This window comes from Ceratotherium simum, chromosome 33, assembly GCF_057802395.1.
Source record: "Ceratotherium simum simum isolate JZ-2026a chromosome 33, ASM5780239v1, whole genome shotgun sequence".
NCBI lineage: Eukaryota > Metazoa > Chordata > Mammalia > Perissodactyla > Rhinocerotidae > Ceratotherium > Ceratotherium simum.
This window is the reverse complement of record NC_141932.1, coordinates 26,260,563-26,275,772: the sequence shown is the minus strand read 5'-3', so window position 1 is coordinate 26,275,772 and position 15,210 is coordinate 26,260,563. Positions and strand designations below refer to the sequence as shown.

The following is a 15,210-nucleotide window of genomic DNA, read 5'->3' as shown; positions in this document are numbered from 1 at the left end:
CGCTGATCACGGGGACAAACAGTGGGGGCATGTGAGGAGGAGATGCCCCCGCCGCTGCCGCCGCCGCCGCTGCTCCTGCAGCCGCCGCCGCCGCCTCCGCCTGCCCGCCGGCTCCCGGCGGCTCCGGGCTCCGGGACGCAGCGCGGCCGCCCCCCGCCCGCCGCACGCGGCCCTCGGGCTTCCTTCCCTGAGCCGCCGCTGCCGCCGCCGCGACTTTTTTGTGACCCGGCCCGCCCTGGATGGCCGCCGCCTCGCCCCTGGATCGCCGGCCCGCGCGTCCGCCGCGCGGCTGGCCCAGTCCGGCGGCGGATCGCTGCTGCAGCCGCCGCCGCTTTCTATTTTTTCCCCCCTTTTTTTCCTCCTTTACTTGAGCTGCGCGCGCGCGGCGGCGGCGGCGCGAGCCCGGGCCAGACGCGCGCGGGGGGAGGGCAGCCCCCGGGGAGCGCGCGCGCTGTCTGTCTCCGATGGCGGGCGGGCGCGCACGGGACGGGGCTCGGCGGGGCGCGAGGTCGCCGCTGCCGTCTCCGCGGCTGCCCGACGCCCGCCCGCGGGCGGCCCAGGCGGACGGGCCCAGACGGCACGCGGGGGCTCCGGTCGCCGGGGACGAGGCAGGCCGCGGGGTTTGGAGACAGTAAAGTAGGTCGGGGGGGAGGGGTGAGTGGGGTGTAAGGGGAGAAGAGCGCGCACGCGCGCTCCCGGCGGCCGGGCTGAAGTGCGCGGAGGCTGAGGCCCCGCGCGCATGCGCACGTCTGGGCGGGGCCGGGGCGCGCACGCAGCGCGGGCGGGGCCGGCGTGGGGCAAGTCCTCCCGGGCCGGCGCAGGGAGCAGGCAGCGGGGTGCTGTCCTCCCGGCCTGGGACGCGAGTCCCGGGAGAAAACTGGACCCGCGGCCTCTTCTGGACACACACAGAGCAGCTATCCTGGCTCCCCACCTCACGCGGCCAAACAAACGCTTCCCTCCGGACTTCGGCCTTGTGATCATAAATTTTATTTGACTTGGAGGGGAAGATCAGCAGTAGTCCCTCAAATTAAAACAAAAAACGTACAAAAGCTACATACAAAACGTGAGCTCAGACGACTAAACTGTCCCGACTCAGGGCCAGGTTCTGCAAGGGAGAAAGCAAGACAGGAGGGTGTGAGACGGGGGAACGGGAGAAGAGGGTCCAGAAAAGGTCTTAAAGCCAGGGAGGGTGTCCACTCACCTTCTTAAGCCTCCGCTCCCGGGAGGCCTGGGAGTCCGTCTCAGAGTAAGGGGGAGGCGCCGGCGGGTAGTAGGCCTCCTCCTCGTCCTCTTCCTCCCTGTAAGGTCTCCTCCTCTCCGGTGGCCCCTTTTTCCTCCAGGCCTCTTCCAGGAGCCGCCCATCGTATTGGGGGTCCCGGGACCTGGAGCCATCGTCCCGAGGGTCCCGGGAGCGGTGGTTGCGGGACCGAGGGTCTGCGAGAGGGTGGTCTCTAGCCCTGACGTCGTCGTAGTGGGGACCCCGGGAGTGTGGGAAATCCCTTGAGTCGTCTTGGTCGTAGAGGTCATCACGACTGCGGCTTCGGTGCGGTGTATAGGCCCGACCTCGCCTCCCACTACTTGGGGGAGACCTCCCTGATTCAGAAGACACTGGCCGGGTGAGGTCATCCAGAGCATCCACAGAGCGGGCCCGGGGCCGCCTGGTCCCCCAGCCACTCCCTGGCCGCTCTTGGGGGGGCTCCTGCTCCCATCCCCTGGGACTCCGTGGGGAGTGACGATCCCATTCCTCATCCCGGATAGGGGTGAGGGCAGGACCCCGGGAAGGGCGGGATCTCCAGTCGTCCTCATGGAGGGAGGTGACTTCACTCATGGCTGCAGGGAAGGAGGGTTTCAGGGGAGGAGGTCGGGACTTAATGTCAGGGGTCCGGGGTTCCAGCAGTGTCACCCACTTGGCCCATACACTCTCTAGGGGGCCCTCATTTCTTAAGGGATGATATGCAGGGTCCTGTACACCCCTCACTGTGGCTATGGTAGGGAAGGAGGGACTCTGTCCAGGATTTGCAGCAAGCATCCCTGGGGCAGGTATCAGGGAGACGTGCTTTCCCCTTCCCCCTCAGACCCCAAGGCTCCTGCTCACCCCGCTCTACACGGCTGCTGGGGGGGCCAGGTCGAGAAGGGTCGAAGTTGGCCAGCTCTTTCTCCATGTAGTACAGAACCCGCATGGAGTCGTCCTGCTGGCTGGCCTGAATCCTGTAGCCGCTACGGACTTCTAGGGACAGGAGAGGGAGGTGATCAGTTTGGGAGGAGAGATGCTGACCCAGCCCCCTCCCGTACAGGTATGTCCAACCTCGTATCTCACCAGAAGTCACACTGCTGTCTGTGTCACGAAGCAGGGGTACCTGGGAGCTGTGGCCACCAACTGGGGGAGACTGGCTGTCAGTGGCTGGCCACCGGGAGCCAAGCCCTGCACTCGCAGCCCCCTCTCCCCTGCCCCCAATGCCCTCTTCCTTCCAGCCCGGGACCCCTTAGTGCTCAAATACCCAGGCCCCCAGCCCCAGCTGCTCCTGGTCCCCCAGGCCTCACCTGAGCTATTCCTGTCGAAGTCGTACCCGTTGTAGACAGGACCCATGGGAATCATGCCTGGCGGGGGCGGGGTCTTGGCAGGGGAGAGGTGAGCATAGGTGCTGGGGGCGTAGATGCTTGGGACGCCCGAGGTGGCTGCTTTGCCAGCAGCGTACACTGGGGAGGACACGCAGCGTGAGAAGGCGCCCAGGAGCTGTGCTGCCGTCCACTGTGATGGGGGGCTGGAGGGACATGCACCTGGACCTTCCCAACCCCCAGCGGTGGAGCTTCCCGATGCCCTTGGTTGGTTTCTGCAGGGTCCCTGAGTCTAGGGGACATCAGCTTCATTGAGTCCACACCTCCTGTGCGATTCCTCACAGAGGTTTTAGGGCCTCTGTGCACACTGGCAGGCCAGTATGTTTATTTGACGGTCTGCCAACATTTGACGAGGTTTTACATAAAAAATCCCAACTCTAGCCACCTTATCAGTAGATGAGGCCACCCTGGGCCTGCGTTCTTACAGAGCAACAGCGGGCAAAGATGCCTCTTTAGGTAAAGCCTGTGTGCTGGACCCACAAGCCAGAATCAAGAATTCCTGGCGGCGGCTGAGCCCCTGCTCTAGAAAATGAATCATCTGGGGGATCCCCTGTCTGCTTTGCTCTCATGCCTGCTGGGTCCTCCCCACGGGGTCTTCCAGACCCAGATGAGACGGGAATCAGTCCAGGCGTGCCGGGGCGAGCAGCAAAGTATCTCGTCTAAAGTTTCCAGCTCGTGGGCAGTGCCCACTCCCCTGCCTGCCTGGTTCTGGGCTTGACAGCTCAAGGGCAGATCCTCCTGGCTGCCTCCCTCAGGCCAGAGGCTGGGTTCTGGTGGCTGCTCTGTGGCAAAGTCACCGGGCCTGGGCAAGTCACTTCCTCCCTGGGACTGGGACAGGAAAACCGAGTGGGGAGACAGGCTCAGAAAGCCCCCTTCACCTCTGATTCAGTGCGGAGGCAGAAGGCTCAGTGCTCAGCCCCACAGGAGAGGCACCTCGGCAGCCCAGGTGATTTGTTGTTTTATAATTAGCCGTGGGAGTTGTGCTCTGGGACGGCTCAGCGGCAGAAGTAACAGGGCCTCCAACAGCGAGTTAATGGGGCCTTGGTTTGGGGTAATCGTCTCAGGATGGAGGGAACAGGACTTTGGGACAGGCATTTGCAGTCCTGGCCCAGCCTTATTAGTGGGGTAACTGCAAACGTGGCTGCAGCCCCTGGGGTCCCTCCTCACCTGTGAAATGGGTTAACCCATCCCCTGAGCAAGCGCTCAACTAAAAACAACACGAGAGAGAGGGGACGGCCAGCATAGTCTTCCAGAGAGCAGTGGATTTTTTTCAGGGGAGTATTTGAGGAACCAGGCTGCCCGCCACCAAGTTCAATGACTGTAACTGCCCGTGCTGGGCACTGGCACAGTCTTGCCTTAATGGTCACGACACCCCACGAGGTCGGGACCTTGCAGAGAAGGAAACAGGCTTGGAGGGGGAACGCTGTCTATCTGAGGTCACAAGGGGTGAGTGGCACGGCTCTGATGTGCTCCCTGGCCCTTGGTCATCACCAACGCTGACAGCAGCAATGTCCAATGGCTAGCGGTTGTGGAACATTTTGTGTAGGCCAAACCCCGAGCTAAGTGCTGCACACAGCAGCTCACCAGATCCCCAGACTCACCCTGTCTAGCAGGCTCTCCCATAGCCCCATTTCACGGAGGAGGAGACTGAGGCTGAGAGGGGGAGTCACTGGGCTTCTAAGCAGGTAGGGCGTGGAGCCGGGCCTCACACCCCCACCTGCCCACGCTCACAGCAATGGCCTACGATCTTACTGTTAATGCAGCCTGGACTGCAGAGGTGCTAGTGGACCCAGACGCCCTCTGGAAGGAACCAGGGACCTGGCAATGACACTGTCAGCCCTGAGGAGAGGAAACGGGGCGGCAGGACGAGCAAGCCTCTCTTTCTTTCCCGTCTGTTTGATTTACTTCTTTCCCCCTTCATCTCGGGCCCCACTTCCGTTCCCAGCCCTCCAGGTGCCCACTCTGATGTGCCAGACATGTCCTCAAACGGTGTCCATGTAAAATCCAGAATGCTCGTGTGGATGTACATCATGTAGTTCTGTAAACCTTGTTTGGTTTCTTACCTTTTTCACTTAAGATTTTGTTTTTATTTTTATTTTTTTGCTGAGGCAGATTAGCCCCGAGCTAACATCTGTTGCCAATCTTCCTCTATTTTGTATGTGGGTCGCCGCCATAGCATGGCTGCTGACTAGTGGCGTGGGTCCAAGCCCGGGAACCAAACCCAGGCCACCAAAGCAGAGCACACCGAACTTAACCACTCGGCCACAGGGCTGGCCCCTTAAGATTTTGTTTTTAAAGGGAGCTTTCCTTTCCAGTGGATGATGTTTTGTACTGTTTAAATTATTTTTTTTACCATGTGCCTAGTTTATACTTTCAAAAGGAAAAAGTCAAAGTAAATGGAAATTAGAAATAAATGAAAAGTTGAAGTATGTCAATAATCTAACAGCAGGTCCTCCTTGGCCCACTTTCTCCCAGATTGCTCACCTCATGACCTCCAGACCAGTGCCACTGTCCTGGGGGGCAGGCAGCCACATCCTCCCCTGGACCCAGGAGGAGGCTGAGCGGGGGTGGTCCCGGGAGGGGCACTTACGGGCCGCTGGGCAGCAGCACTTCTCCGGGCAGCAGGGGCACCTGACATAACAGCAGCAGGTGTGGGGGCAGCACTGACACCAGCAGATGCCCAGGAGGAGGAAGAGGAGGAAGGCAGCCAGGCAGACTAGGACCACGAACAGCCAGTCTGCAGAGAGATGAGAGCAGGCCCTGAGCCAGCAGGTCTGGGACAGACAGGGACACAGGCACACAGGCATGGCAGGGCAGAGCAGAGACGGGGATGGGGTGAAGCTGTTTGCAAAGCTAGTCGGGGAAGCTGCCCCCCTTGCTGGGTTCTCCATGTCAGAGGCTGCGGTGCAGCAGTAGAGGGACGCCCACCTCTCTGCAACGCATGCCAGTCCCAAAGTTAGGGAACTCATCCTGCGCTCATCTGGACAAGGCAGAAAACCAGAGGCGACTTGGCCAGAGCAAGACAGGCTGTAGCCTCAGAGCGGGGACAAAGAGCCAGCTGCCCAGACCCCATCCCTGAGAAGAGCATGGCAGGCACCAGTCACAGGAGCCCCTGCCTACACCCCAGGCCACTCCTCAGCCAGCCCAGGCCACCCCAGAGCCCAGAGCTTTGTTGCTAGATGCCACGGAGTTGGAGTCAGGCGGGGTTAGTGTGGGTCCACAGCGAGCAGTATTTAGGATGGAGAAGAATACTTAGAAGTGTAAGGGTGTGTGGGGGACTCCACCCCCGTACCTTCCATGGGCCCCGCCTGAAAACCAGGTAAGAGCTCAGCCACCCCTGAGGTCCTGCCTGGAGGGACAAAAGAGAGACAGATTATGCTGGCAAGGGCCAGCCCCGGCCACCCCTCCCTGAGGCCCAGCTCCAGGCTCATCACAGAGAAGGTGTGCCCTGAAACAGAGGAGGGGTCCGTGGCCCGGGAGGCTCCCAGCACGTGGTTCCTGCCCTCCACCCACCATGTGGGTGCTGTTTTCCAGAAGGCTTCCATCACAGCTCACCCATTCTCTCATGTTATGGGGGATTTCATTGCCCAAAAGGGTTCCGTGACATATCCCCTGGGTTCTGAAGGTTTGACCTTAGTTTGGATACTCATCTTCTCCACATATACAGGTCCTATCCCCCCAAAGGGTTCCATCCTATGTGATAGGGGCAGTCCCATTCCATCCGGCATAGTAGGCACAGTGCCCTAGGGCCCACGGAAAGGCTTTAATTTTATTTTCAAGTCTGAAGAAAAAATTGAATAATACTGAATATATAATAATGAATTGTCTCTATAGCAAGGCAATCATAAAATAGAATTTTTTTTAAATACAGAGGAAGAGGCCCACAAAGGCAAAAGTGCCTACAGCCGATAAAAGTCACAGTAGACCCCTGGTTCTTTGGCCCATGAGGGTCCCCTCTTGGTCCGTGCATCCCATCCATACCACGTCTCCCGGCCCAGATGGTGCCACCCCCTAGGTGCCAGGGGTTGCTTGGGGCCCCTCGGGCGTTGTATCACGGGGGCATCCACCTGCCTGCTCTGCGAAGCTCTCTCCAGAGCTCATGCGCTCTGGGCACAGCCCCACGAGGGGCTCCAGCGAGAAAGCCAGCAGCTCTCAAAGTCGGGTCCTGCCCTCGGGGCCAGGACGACGTTCACAATTCTAAGCCGTCACTGGCCTTTTCCACTCTCGTTCCCACACAGGCAGGGGTTTCCAGAGGCCCCGCCACATGTGATGACATCATTGCTCTGATGGTAATGGATCGATTGTGTCTTGTGTCCCTTGTGCTTTCAGAATGTCCCGGTTTCAATTTCTAATGTTAAGCAACTATAGAAATAACCTACAAAAACTTCAACAAAAACTCCTTGAGATCCTCAATAACTGTTTAGAGTGTAAGCAGGTCCTAAGACCAAATTTTTGAGAAATGCTGATTGTGCATTTTACCAAAGCAAAGGACACAGACTTCTCTGGGTCACTGGTGCACGCGTTCTACACCCACACGTGACCTCTGTGTGCGACCTGAGCACCTGGAGCAAGCTCCCCGTCATGTGTGCTCACTCACACGCGTCTCTTGCATCACGCGTGTGATGATGGCTGTGCCGTCCAGCAACTCACATATAGCACACGCCCCACGGGACTATATGTGTGGGCTGAGAACAGAGTATCTGGCTGATGGCAGCGTCCCCTCCACACACAGCAGGGGCCTCACAGCCAGACAGGGGCTTCAGATGGCCACCCCGCCCTGCCCCGGGGCCCGTGGAGGCGGCCTCACTGAGGAAGCACTCACTGTGAAGCCACCAACACCATCCCTGCAGGGCCGAGGGCAAAGGTCCTGTACTTTGGCAAGGAGCTCGGGATGAGATGTGGCCCTGGGGATGTGGCAGAAGGTGGGTCCAGCCTCCCCTCAATTACACACACCATCAACCCTCCTCAGTCACTGCCAATCCTCTCTGACCATTTCTGTGTTTGTAAAGTAGGAGACTGGGAGAGGCAGAGTCCCCATTCTCTCCACTCTTAGTTCAGATCTGGCTTATTTGAAATGTTGCGGAGGGAAGGGTCCCTGCCTGAGGTTCGGGGCATGGAGAAGCCCAGGTGACTGGCGGTGCCGTGAGGGGAGAGCAAAGCAGGCGACAGAGCCCAGAGAGCGAGCAGGAGGGCAGAGGGCAGACACACAGAAGTGGCAGAGGAAGAGGCCCCCTTCCCCCTCCACATCCCCATCCCCAGGCCCTCAACGCCCAGGCCACTCACCGAGGACGATGAGCTCTGCGTAGGCCTCGTTGTTCCCCTGGAGGTCCTGGGCCGAGACCACAGAGCAGTAATACACGCCACTGTCCCCCCAGGCCGTCTGGTCAAAGGTCAGGTCGGCATCTGCATCAGGAGGAGAGAGTGAGGGTACCGTGCCAGGCCAGCCTCTCCCATGGGGACATCGGGAAAGGGGCAGGGGGCGGGGCTGCAGATGGACCAAGGGAGAGTTACACAGTTCACACCAAGGCCAGGCTACCTCTCCAACTCTGTTCAGTCTGTGCGCTGGGTACTGTTATCCTTCCTGTCTATAGATGAGAAATTACCTAACCCGCCCAAAGTCGGACAGCTCAGCAGTGGTGGAGCTGGGGCCGTCTGGCTTCAGACGTACAGCCATCCTTGGTACCACCTCCCAAAGCACAAGTTACCTCCCCGACATGAACCACCTCGGATCCTAGTGCAGACCCAGGACACGGGTCCAGGGTAAGGAGGCAGAGAGAAACAGGCCAGATTCCAGGAATCAGGAGATGCCCAGGCATGAGAAAGAGCAGGGGTGGGAGAGAGACTGGGACGGCCCCAGTTTCCTAGTCCGCCCCCCACACCAGCAGCCCACACATTCCCGGTCAGGCCCAGGGCTTGGGGACGCTCAGGTCTGAAGCAGCCCCAGGCAAGGAGCCTGTTAATTACTCCAGTAATGAAAGTCTGTCTGCACATCCGGTTTCCTGCCTGCCTACTCCTCAGGCCCTAATTAGTTAAATCCCTTCAGCCATCCACCAGTGCAGGTCAGGGTGGGAGCCACCGGGCAACTTGGCCTTTGGGACATGGAGGACAGGAGGTCAGAACAGGCCAGAGGAGCACCCCACAGCCTCCCTGCCTCTCTCTTCCCAGCTGCTCTGGCTCTCAGGTCCCCGCTGACCTGCCTACCATCTTGACCCCTGCACCCACTGCCCTTCTCCATGACAGCTCTGGGGACGGTCACTGTGTGTGCCCCCGTCTGCAGCACCTGGCACCCACTAGGGCATCACCAATAACTGCTGAGAACTAAGAGAAGAGCAGCCTTCCTCCTTCTTTGGAAGGAAGACCTCACATCCATAGAAACCTCCCCCGCAACATCTACCTACACCTTTCCAACCGTCTCACCCGACCCGAAAGGCCCCTGGGATGATCTGGCCACTGGTTACCACGCCAGCCTCATCCTCACCATTCTCCTTGCTCGCTACACTCCAGACACATCGGCCTCCTGACTGTCCCCCAAGGTGCCGGGCCCACACTCCTGCCTCGGCTTCTGCTCGTGCTGCCCCTCTGCCTGGCACTATGTTCTCAGACCCCACAGGCCTGGCTCCATCCTGTTCGCACAGCTCCCCCGCCCGACTGCGGAACTCTGTCAGCCAGCTCAGGGCTGACCATCCATGCTCCCATCCCCTGGAGAATGTGGGCTCCGTGCAAGCTGAACCTGGTCTGTCTCAGTCACTGCAGAGTCCCCAGTGCCCAAGAAGGACCTGGAAATGAACCCCTTCCCTGATCGTGCTGACCTTCCCTAGCTTTCGTGGTCTGTTCCAGCGTTCTGGGCACGTGGCTATATTCAGTAGGCCCTTGACACGGTCCGTCAACATTCAACACACAATTACTGAATGCACTGTGTTCCAGGCAGTGTCCCAGGCTCCCGGTCTACTACAGGACACCCAGGGGACTCAGTGTGGCCCGTGGACCCTGGGGTCTTTTCAGGGAATCCCCGAGGTCAAAGTTACATTCATGATAATACTAAGATGTTATCTGCCCTTTTCACTGAATCTCTCCTCAGTGTCCTGTGAAGTTTTCCAGAGGGTCCGTGACACGTGCAATCACGATGTACTGAACACAGAGGCTGTGTTGGGAAGCTGGCTTCTTCCCCTCAGCCCGACCTCAAGGAGACATGCAAAAACAACGCCATGCCACACGTTCCACGAAAGATTTTTTGTTTTGTTTTGGAAAACATGGTTATTTTTTCATAAAAAGTATGTTCTTTACATTAACCTATAATGAGTTTATTATTGTCATTTTAAGTTTTTTTTTTTTTTTTTTTGGTGAGGAATATCAGCACTGAGCTAACATCCGATGCCAATTCTCCTCTTTTTTGCTGAGGAAGACTGGCCCTGGGCTGACATCCGTGCCCATCTTCCTCTACTTTATATGGGACGCTGCCACAGCATGGCCTGACAAGTGGTGCATCGGTGTGCGCCTGGGATCCAAACCTGAGAACCCCGGGCTGCCGAAGTGGAGCATATGCACTTAACTGCTGCACCACCAGGCCGGCCCTTAAGTATTTTTCTAACTTCTCTCAGTTAGCTAGCTCTAAAACCTAAGCTCTTTGAGGATCTCAGGAATGATGAGTATAAAGAGGTCCCAAGAGCCACGTGTTTGAGAGCCACTGTGAGGGAGAGCAGATACCAACCCCTGCTCTGACAGGGCCCGGATCCTGACTGGAAGAGACAGACAAATGAAAAAACGTAAATCTAGTGCATATCAGTGGTGGTAAGCGGTATGGAGAAAACCCATGAGGGAGGGCAGACATAGTGGCAGTGCAGGCGTGGGGGTTGTGCAAGTTTACGTGGGGTGACCGGGGAAGGTGACTGCGGAGCAGCCATGACAGAGTGGAGGCCCAACTCCCTCTGTGGTCACACATCTAGCCACTGATGTCCCGGGCCCCTCTACACATCTTCTTTCACTGAATCCTCATAAAACCCTCAACTGCATTCTCCCACGTCCTCCGGATTCTCCATCACACCCTCTCGGCCACCATTTTTCCACCTGTATCTTCAAGTCAGACTGACCACAGATCTCCAAAGCCAGAGCTCAAGAGCAGGTCCCTGCCTGAGGCCACACAGCTGGACGAGACCCCCCCGCCACAGCACAAGTTCACAGGCCAGGAGTTGAGATCTGGGCTCCTGTGGGCCAGATCTGGGCCTCAACGCGTCCTGTTTGGCCTGCATGATGTTTTCAAAACCCACAAAGAATACGGCTTTCCGGCTTCTTTTGATCAATTCTAAGGCCTGGGCCCACCTCCTTCCTGCAAGGCGCACCCTGTCCCCAGTCCCGTCTAGTCCTGACATCACTCGGGCTGGGCATCGCCCTGACTGCTTTGGGTGCAGGGAGGAGAGGCCGGGCCTCCAGTTGGGAAGAGAAGCTGGGCCTCCTCCACATCTCCGGGGCTCTGGTTCTTCATCTGCACACAGTAGAGCTGGCCCTCATGATCTCAAGGGGTCCCATGGGCTCCCTGGTCCAGTGCTGCTGAGAGTGGGGGGCACAAGCAGCCTAAGGAGGTAGACACAGGGCTCCCATCCAGGTGCCCATGTCACCCACAGCAGAGAAGACTGGAAGGGGGAGTGGGACCCACCTGAGCTGAGGGATAGCGAGGGGGACCAACCATTCTGGTCTGCCCAGGACGACTTTCACCAAACCTGGACGGTTGGTGACCCTTAGGAACACCAAAGGGAAGTCCACTTTTCTCCATCCTCAAAGCTGGAAGGAGGAAGCTCCCATGGCTACTGGGCTTCCTGAGAGGACATACACACAATGGATGTTTACAGACCACGGCTTGTATCAAAGAGGGGCCTAGATCAAGGCAGCTTGAAAGACCCGGGCCTGAGGCCTCTGGAGCATGAAGACTGCCCCAGACAGAGCCTGACGGTCACTCTGATTCCAGCCGGCCTCAAGGGCACTCCCAGCATTTGGGCTGTCCTGGCAGGGCTGCTGGGCAGTCACGCCGGGTCCAGGCTTGAGAGGTCCCCGGGTTATAGGGGAGCGGGCCTGGACAGGTTGAAACCCCAAGAAGCCCTCAAGAACAGCAGGATGCTCTGCGCTGAGCTGCCCATGGAAATTTAGAGCAAGCAGCTCTGGTCCCTCCCTGGAACAGGACTGACAGGCTGGGTCCCTGGAACCCTGCCTTTCGTCGGCGGTCTAGACAGTGAGGGAAGGCAGGTGCTCCATGCCCTGGTCTCCTGGGGTCTGCGAAAGGGGATGCTCCCTCCCCCCTCCGTCCCCATGCCCCAAATTAAAACTCTAATCCTTGTTGAAGACAGTGCAAGGATGAAACCCACTAAGTGGGCGAGCCTCCATCCCTGGCCCACTGCTGCCCATCCCCTTCCTCTCTGCCCTCTCGATTCTTCAGGGCCCAGTCCTCCCCAAATCACATTCGAAGGTCTTGGGGTGTGCTCCCCGAGTCCTTCCACACAGCACAGCGCCCAGCTCTGTTCTCTTTGTAGCGCTCGGAACTCCCCAACATTCTCTATCTGCTTGTTTACCGCTTGTCTCCTCCACTAGCACGTCACCTACTGACGGCAGGGGTCTCAGCTGTCCTGATCACCACTCCATCCCCAGTACCTACAACAGCGCCTGGCACTTAGTAGATGCTCGGTAAACACCGAATGATGGATGGATGGATGGATGACCTCTCCGCCACCCCTCACTTCGTCCCAGCAGGCACCTCCTATCAGCAGGCAGCATTAAGGTTAAGGATGAGGGCTCTCAGGGCGGCCTGGGTTCAAATCCCAGCTCCAGCCCTTCACTAGCTGTGCGCCTAGACGAGCCACTTAACCTCTCCATGCCTCAGTTGTCCTGAGTGTAAAATGTGGCCGTGAGGACCCAATGGGACAATGTGTGTGAAGCGCCTGACACGTTATAGACTTTCTCCAATAAAATCGCTGCCCTTTCAGTCCACTCAGGTGACCTCCTTGGTGAGCCAGCCAAGGGGTGACGAGCTCGGGAACCAGACCCAGAGTGGCTGACTTTGAATCCCAGCTCTGTGACCCTGTGCAAATCACTTGACCTCTCCGGGCCTCTGTAAAATGGTAATAATAGAACCTCCTCACTCAGCTACTGTGTGGTCTAAACGAGTTAATCCATGTACACCTGGATTAGAGCCTGCACACAGGAGGCCCTTTCTCAGCTGCTACTTATATAAATTATATTTATTATGGCTGGTATTAGTAGTATGATGGAACCCTGGTCCCTCTCTCCATGACCCACTTTTCTTTATCTCAAGCACTTGACAGTATGTGTTGTGTTGAACTTGTCTCCCTCCTTTGCTGGAGTTCGACGCCAGGAGGGCAGAGATTGGTGATTCTGTTCGCTCCTGTATTTCCAGGGCCTCCAACAGCCCCTGGTATGTGTTAGTGCTCAATCAATCTTTGCTGTTAAATGAAGGAAGGCGCGGATGGATGGACCGAGGGAAGGCTCCTTCCCTTTGTCAGTCCTTCCAGACCCTGGCGCTGATGAGCTTCCAGGTGGGGACTCCAGGCTGGGCACCCAGGAGCCAGCGCTCAGACCCAGGCGAGCGCAGCCCCACCCCCTGCCTTGCCCCTGCCCCGCCCAACATACTTCCAGTGATAGTAATCCTACGGCCTTGGTAGTACTCTCCCAGGGTCACGGCATTGCCCTGCTTGCTGGCCACCAGCCTGATGGTGCGCACGCTGTCCTGGCACTCCACGTAGGGGTTGTAGCCCGGGTTGCCGGCCGCCAGCTGGGCGTTGATCTGGTTGTCCACACTGGTCGGCGAGAAGGCGTCAGCGATGCGGTCTCGGCAGAAGGACTTGTACTTCCAGACCACGATGGGCACTGTGCCGGTCGTGGTCATCTGGTAGGTGCAGGGCAGGGTCACGGGCTGGAAGAGGATCACCACGTGGTAGGGGTCTGACACGGTCACCTGGACGGCGCTGGCAGGGGCTGAGGGCAAGAGGAGAGTCAGCAGGGACCACCGTGCGCTCAGGGAAGTGCTTCAGCAGGAACGAGCAACATCACTTGTCGCCAGCCCAACACTTCAAGTGTGTGGCTTTATGGAGCACCTGGCACCCATTGTTCCTTAATCCCCAGGACCGGCGAGGTGGCCCAATAATCATGCCCATTTTATAGACCCACCGGGCTGAAGGGGCAGGCGAAAAGCGACACAGCCAGACTCCTCGGAACATCCCGTCATCCCTCTTCCCAGATAGTGGCCTCTGAACCACCCCAGCCCCCCTTCCCTTGGCCATTCTCTCATGGATAGGGCCTCTCTCTGTGGCCCCTACAGGCAAGCCCAAAATGCCCACTGCAAGCCACAGCGCTGGAGGCCCCACTTCAAAAACAACCACTGAGGGTTCCAGGTTACCTCGGGTTTTGAGAATTTGGGGGAAAAATTTTGGAGTTTGACCGAACTGCTTTGCCATGGAGTAGCTAAAGCCCCCATAATGTCTCCATCAGCCTCCCACTTCACCCTACCCAAAGCCATCTGAAATCAACAGGTCAGGAGAACCTCCTGAAAGATCAAGTCCCCCCCACCCCACGCAAACAAACACCTGATTCAGGTGAAAGCTTGCCAATAGAAGGTGGTTCAAACCAAGTCCATAAGTCCATCCCACCAGTCTCTTCCGCACAGAAACTCCGGAGCCCGCGGGGGACGGGTGGGGTTGGGGGGTGGGGAGTCCCCAATCCCGCACCCACGCGAGGCTTGGGAGCTGTTTCTTGATCCCTCCCTCCAGGAAGCGTCTGATCCAGCCCTTGGGTGCTCTCTCCCCGTTACCCCAAGACTTAAAATCTCGGGGTGCGCCCAAGTCCCCAGGCCGGCCTTTCCCAGTGATCGGGTGGTCTTTCACCCCTACCCCACAAAGGGTCTCATTCTCCTTGCCGCTCCAAGGTTCGCGGTCCTGGGAGTTTCACTTCCTGCTAACTCCGAACGCGGGCGGGGGAGCGCTCCCACACACGAATGGGAATTCCCTTCACTCTGGCACACAAGAGAGCCCCCGGGGCCCTGGGGATCCGGAGGTCCTTGTCTCTGCACACTCCCTCCCCCAGCTCTCCTGCCTCCTCGGCGGTGTAGAGCTCCATCCATCCCCCTTCTATAGTGCCCTCCCGACGTTCCGCGGCACCAGAGGCTCCGCTCTCCGTACCTGAGCACAAGGTGCTGAGAAAGAGCCACACGAAGACGACCGCACCCCAACCCGGGGTGGCCGCGTAGGAGCCCAGCCCCCGGGAGAGCCCGCGGGCCGCAGGCGCCATCGCGGCCGTCCCGGCGCGTCCGGCCCGCGCGTCCCCTCCCAGGTACCGGGAGGGTAGGGGGCGCGGCGCGCACCAAGGCTGGGAGGGGTGCATGCTCCTCCCCTTCCCGCTTCCGTTCCTTGTCCCTATTCCAAGCCCACCCTGCCCTATTCTAGGATTTTAATGAACGGAAACAACGTGAAGAGCACGCTTCCAGCTTTCGGGGAGAAACTTGCTAGACCCACTATGGTTCTCCGAGCCACTCCACCCCCTGCGCGCTCTGGGGAATGGATCGGCCCAGGTATACAGGGCGAGAGCAGAGGGCTGGGC

The 15,210-nt window shown here is 58.6% G+C and overlaps 1 protein-coding gene across 7 annotated transcripts; it reads right to left on the bottom strand.

Annotated features, from left to right (window-relative positions):
• Positions 1-969: 969 nt before the first annotated feature.
• LSR (lipolysis stimulated lipoprotein receptor) lies at positions 970-15,131 on the bottom strand. 7 transcript variants are annotated; one of them, XM_087422173.1, is made up of 10 exons: positions 14,793-15,130; positions 13,249-13,593; positions 7,900-8,019; positions 5,909-5,965; positions 5,207-5,353; positions 2,542-2,697; positions 2,318-2,377; positions 2,096-2,224; positions 1,202-1,830; positions 970-1,105 (listed from the first exon to the last, which is right to left on the bottom strand). In XM_087422173.1, the coding sequence occupies exons 1-10, from the start codon at positions 14,992-14,994 to the stop codon at positions 1,070-1,072; spliced, it is 1,881 nt and encodes a 626-aa protein (XP_087278299.1). In that variant the 5' UTR covers positions 14,995-15,130; the 3' UTR covers positions 970-1,069. The 7 variants fall into 7 exon arrangements, with proteins under 7 accessions (XP_087278299.1, XP_014650295.1, XP_087278301.1 ...); XM_014794809.2 differs by having other exon boundaries at positions 2,096-2,227; positions 14,793-15,127; XM_087422175.1 differs by lacking the exon at positions 2,318-2,377 and having other exon boundaries at positions 2,096-2,227; positions 14,793-15,131.
• Positions 15,132-15,210: the final 79 nt, after the last annotated feature.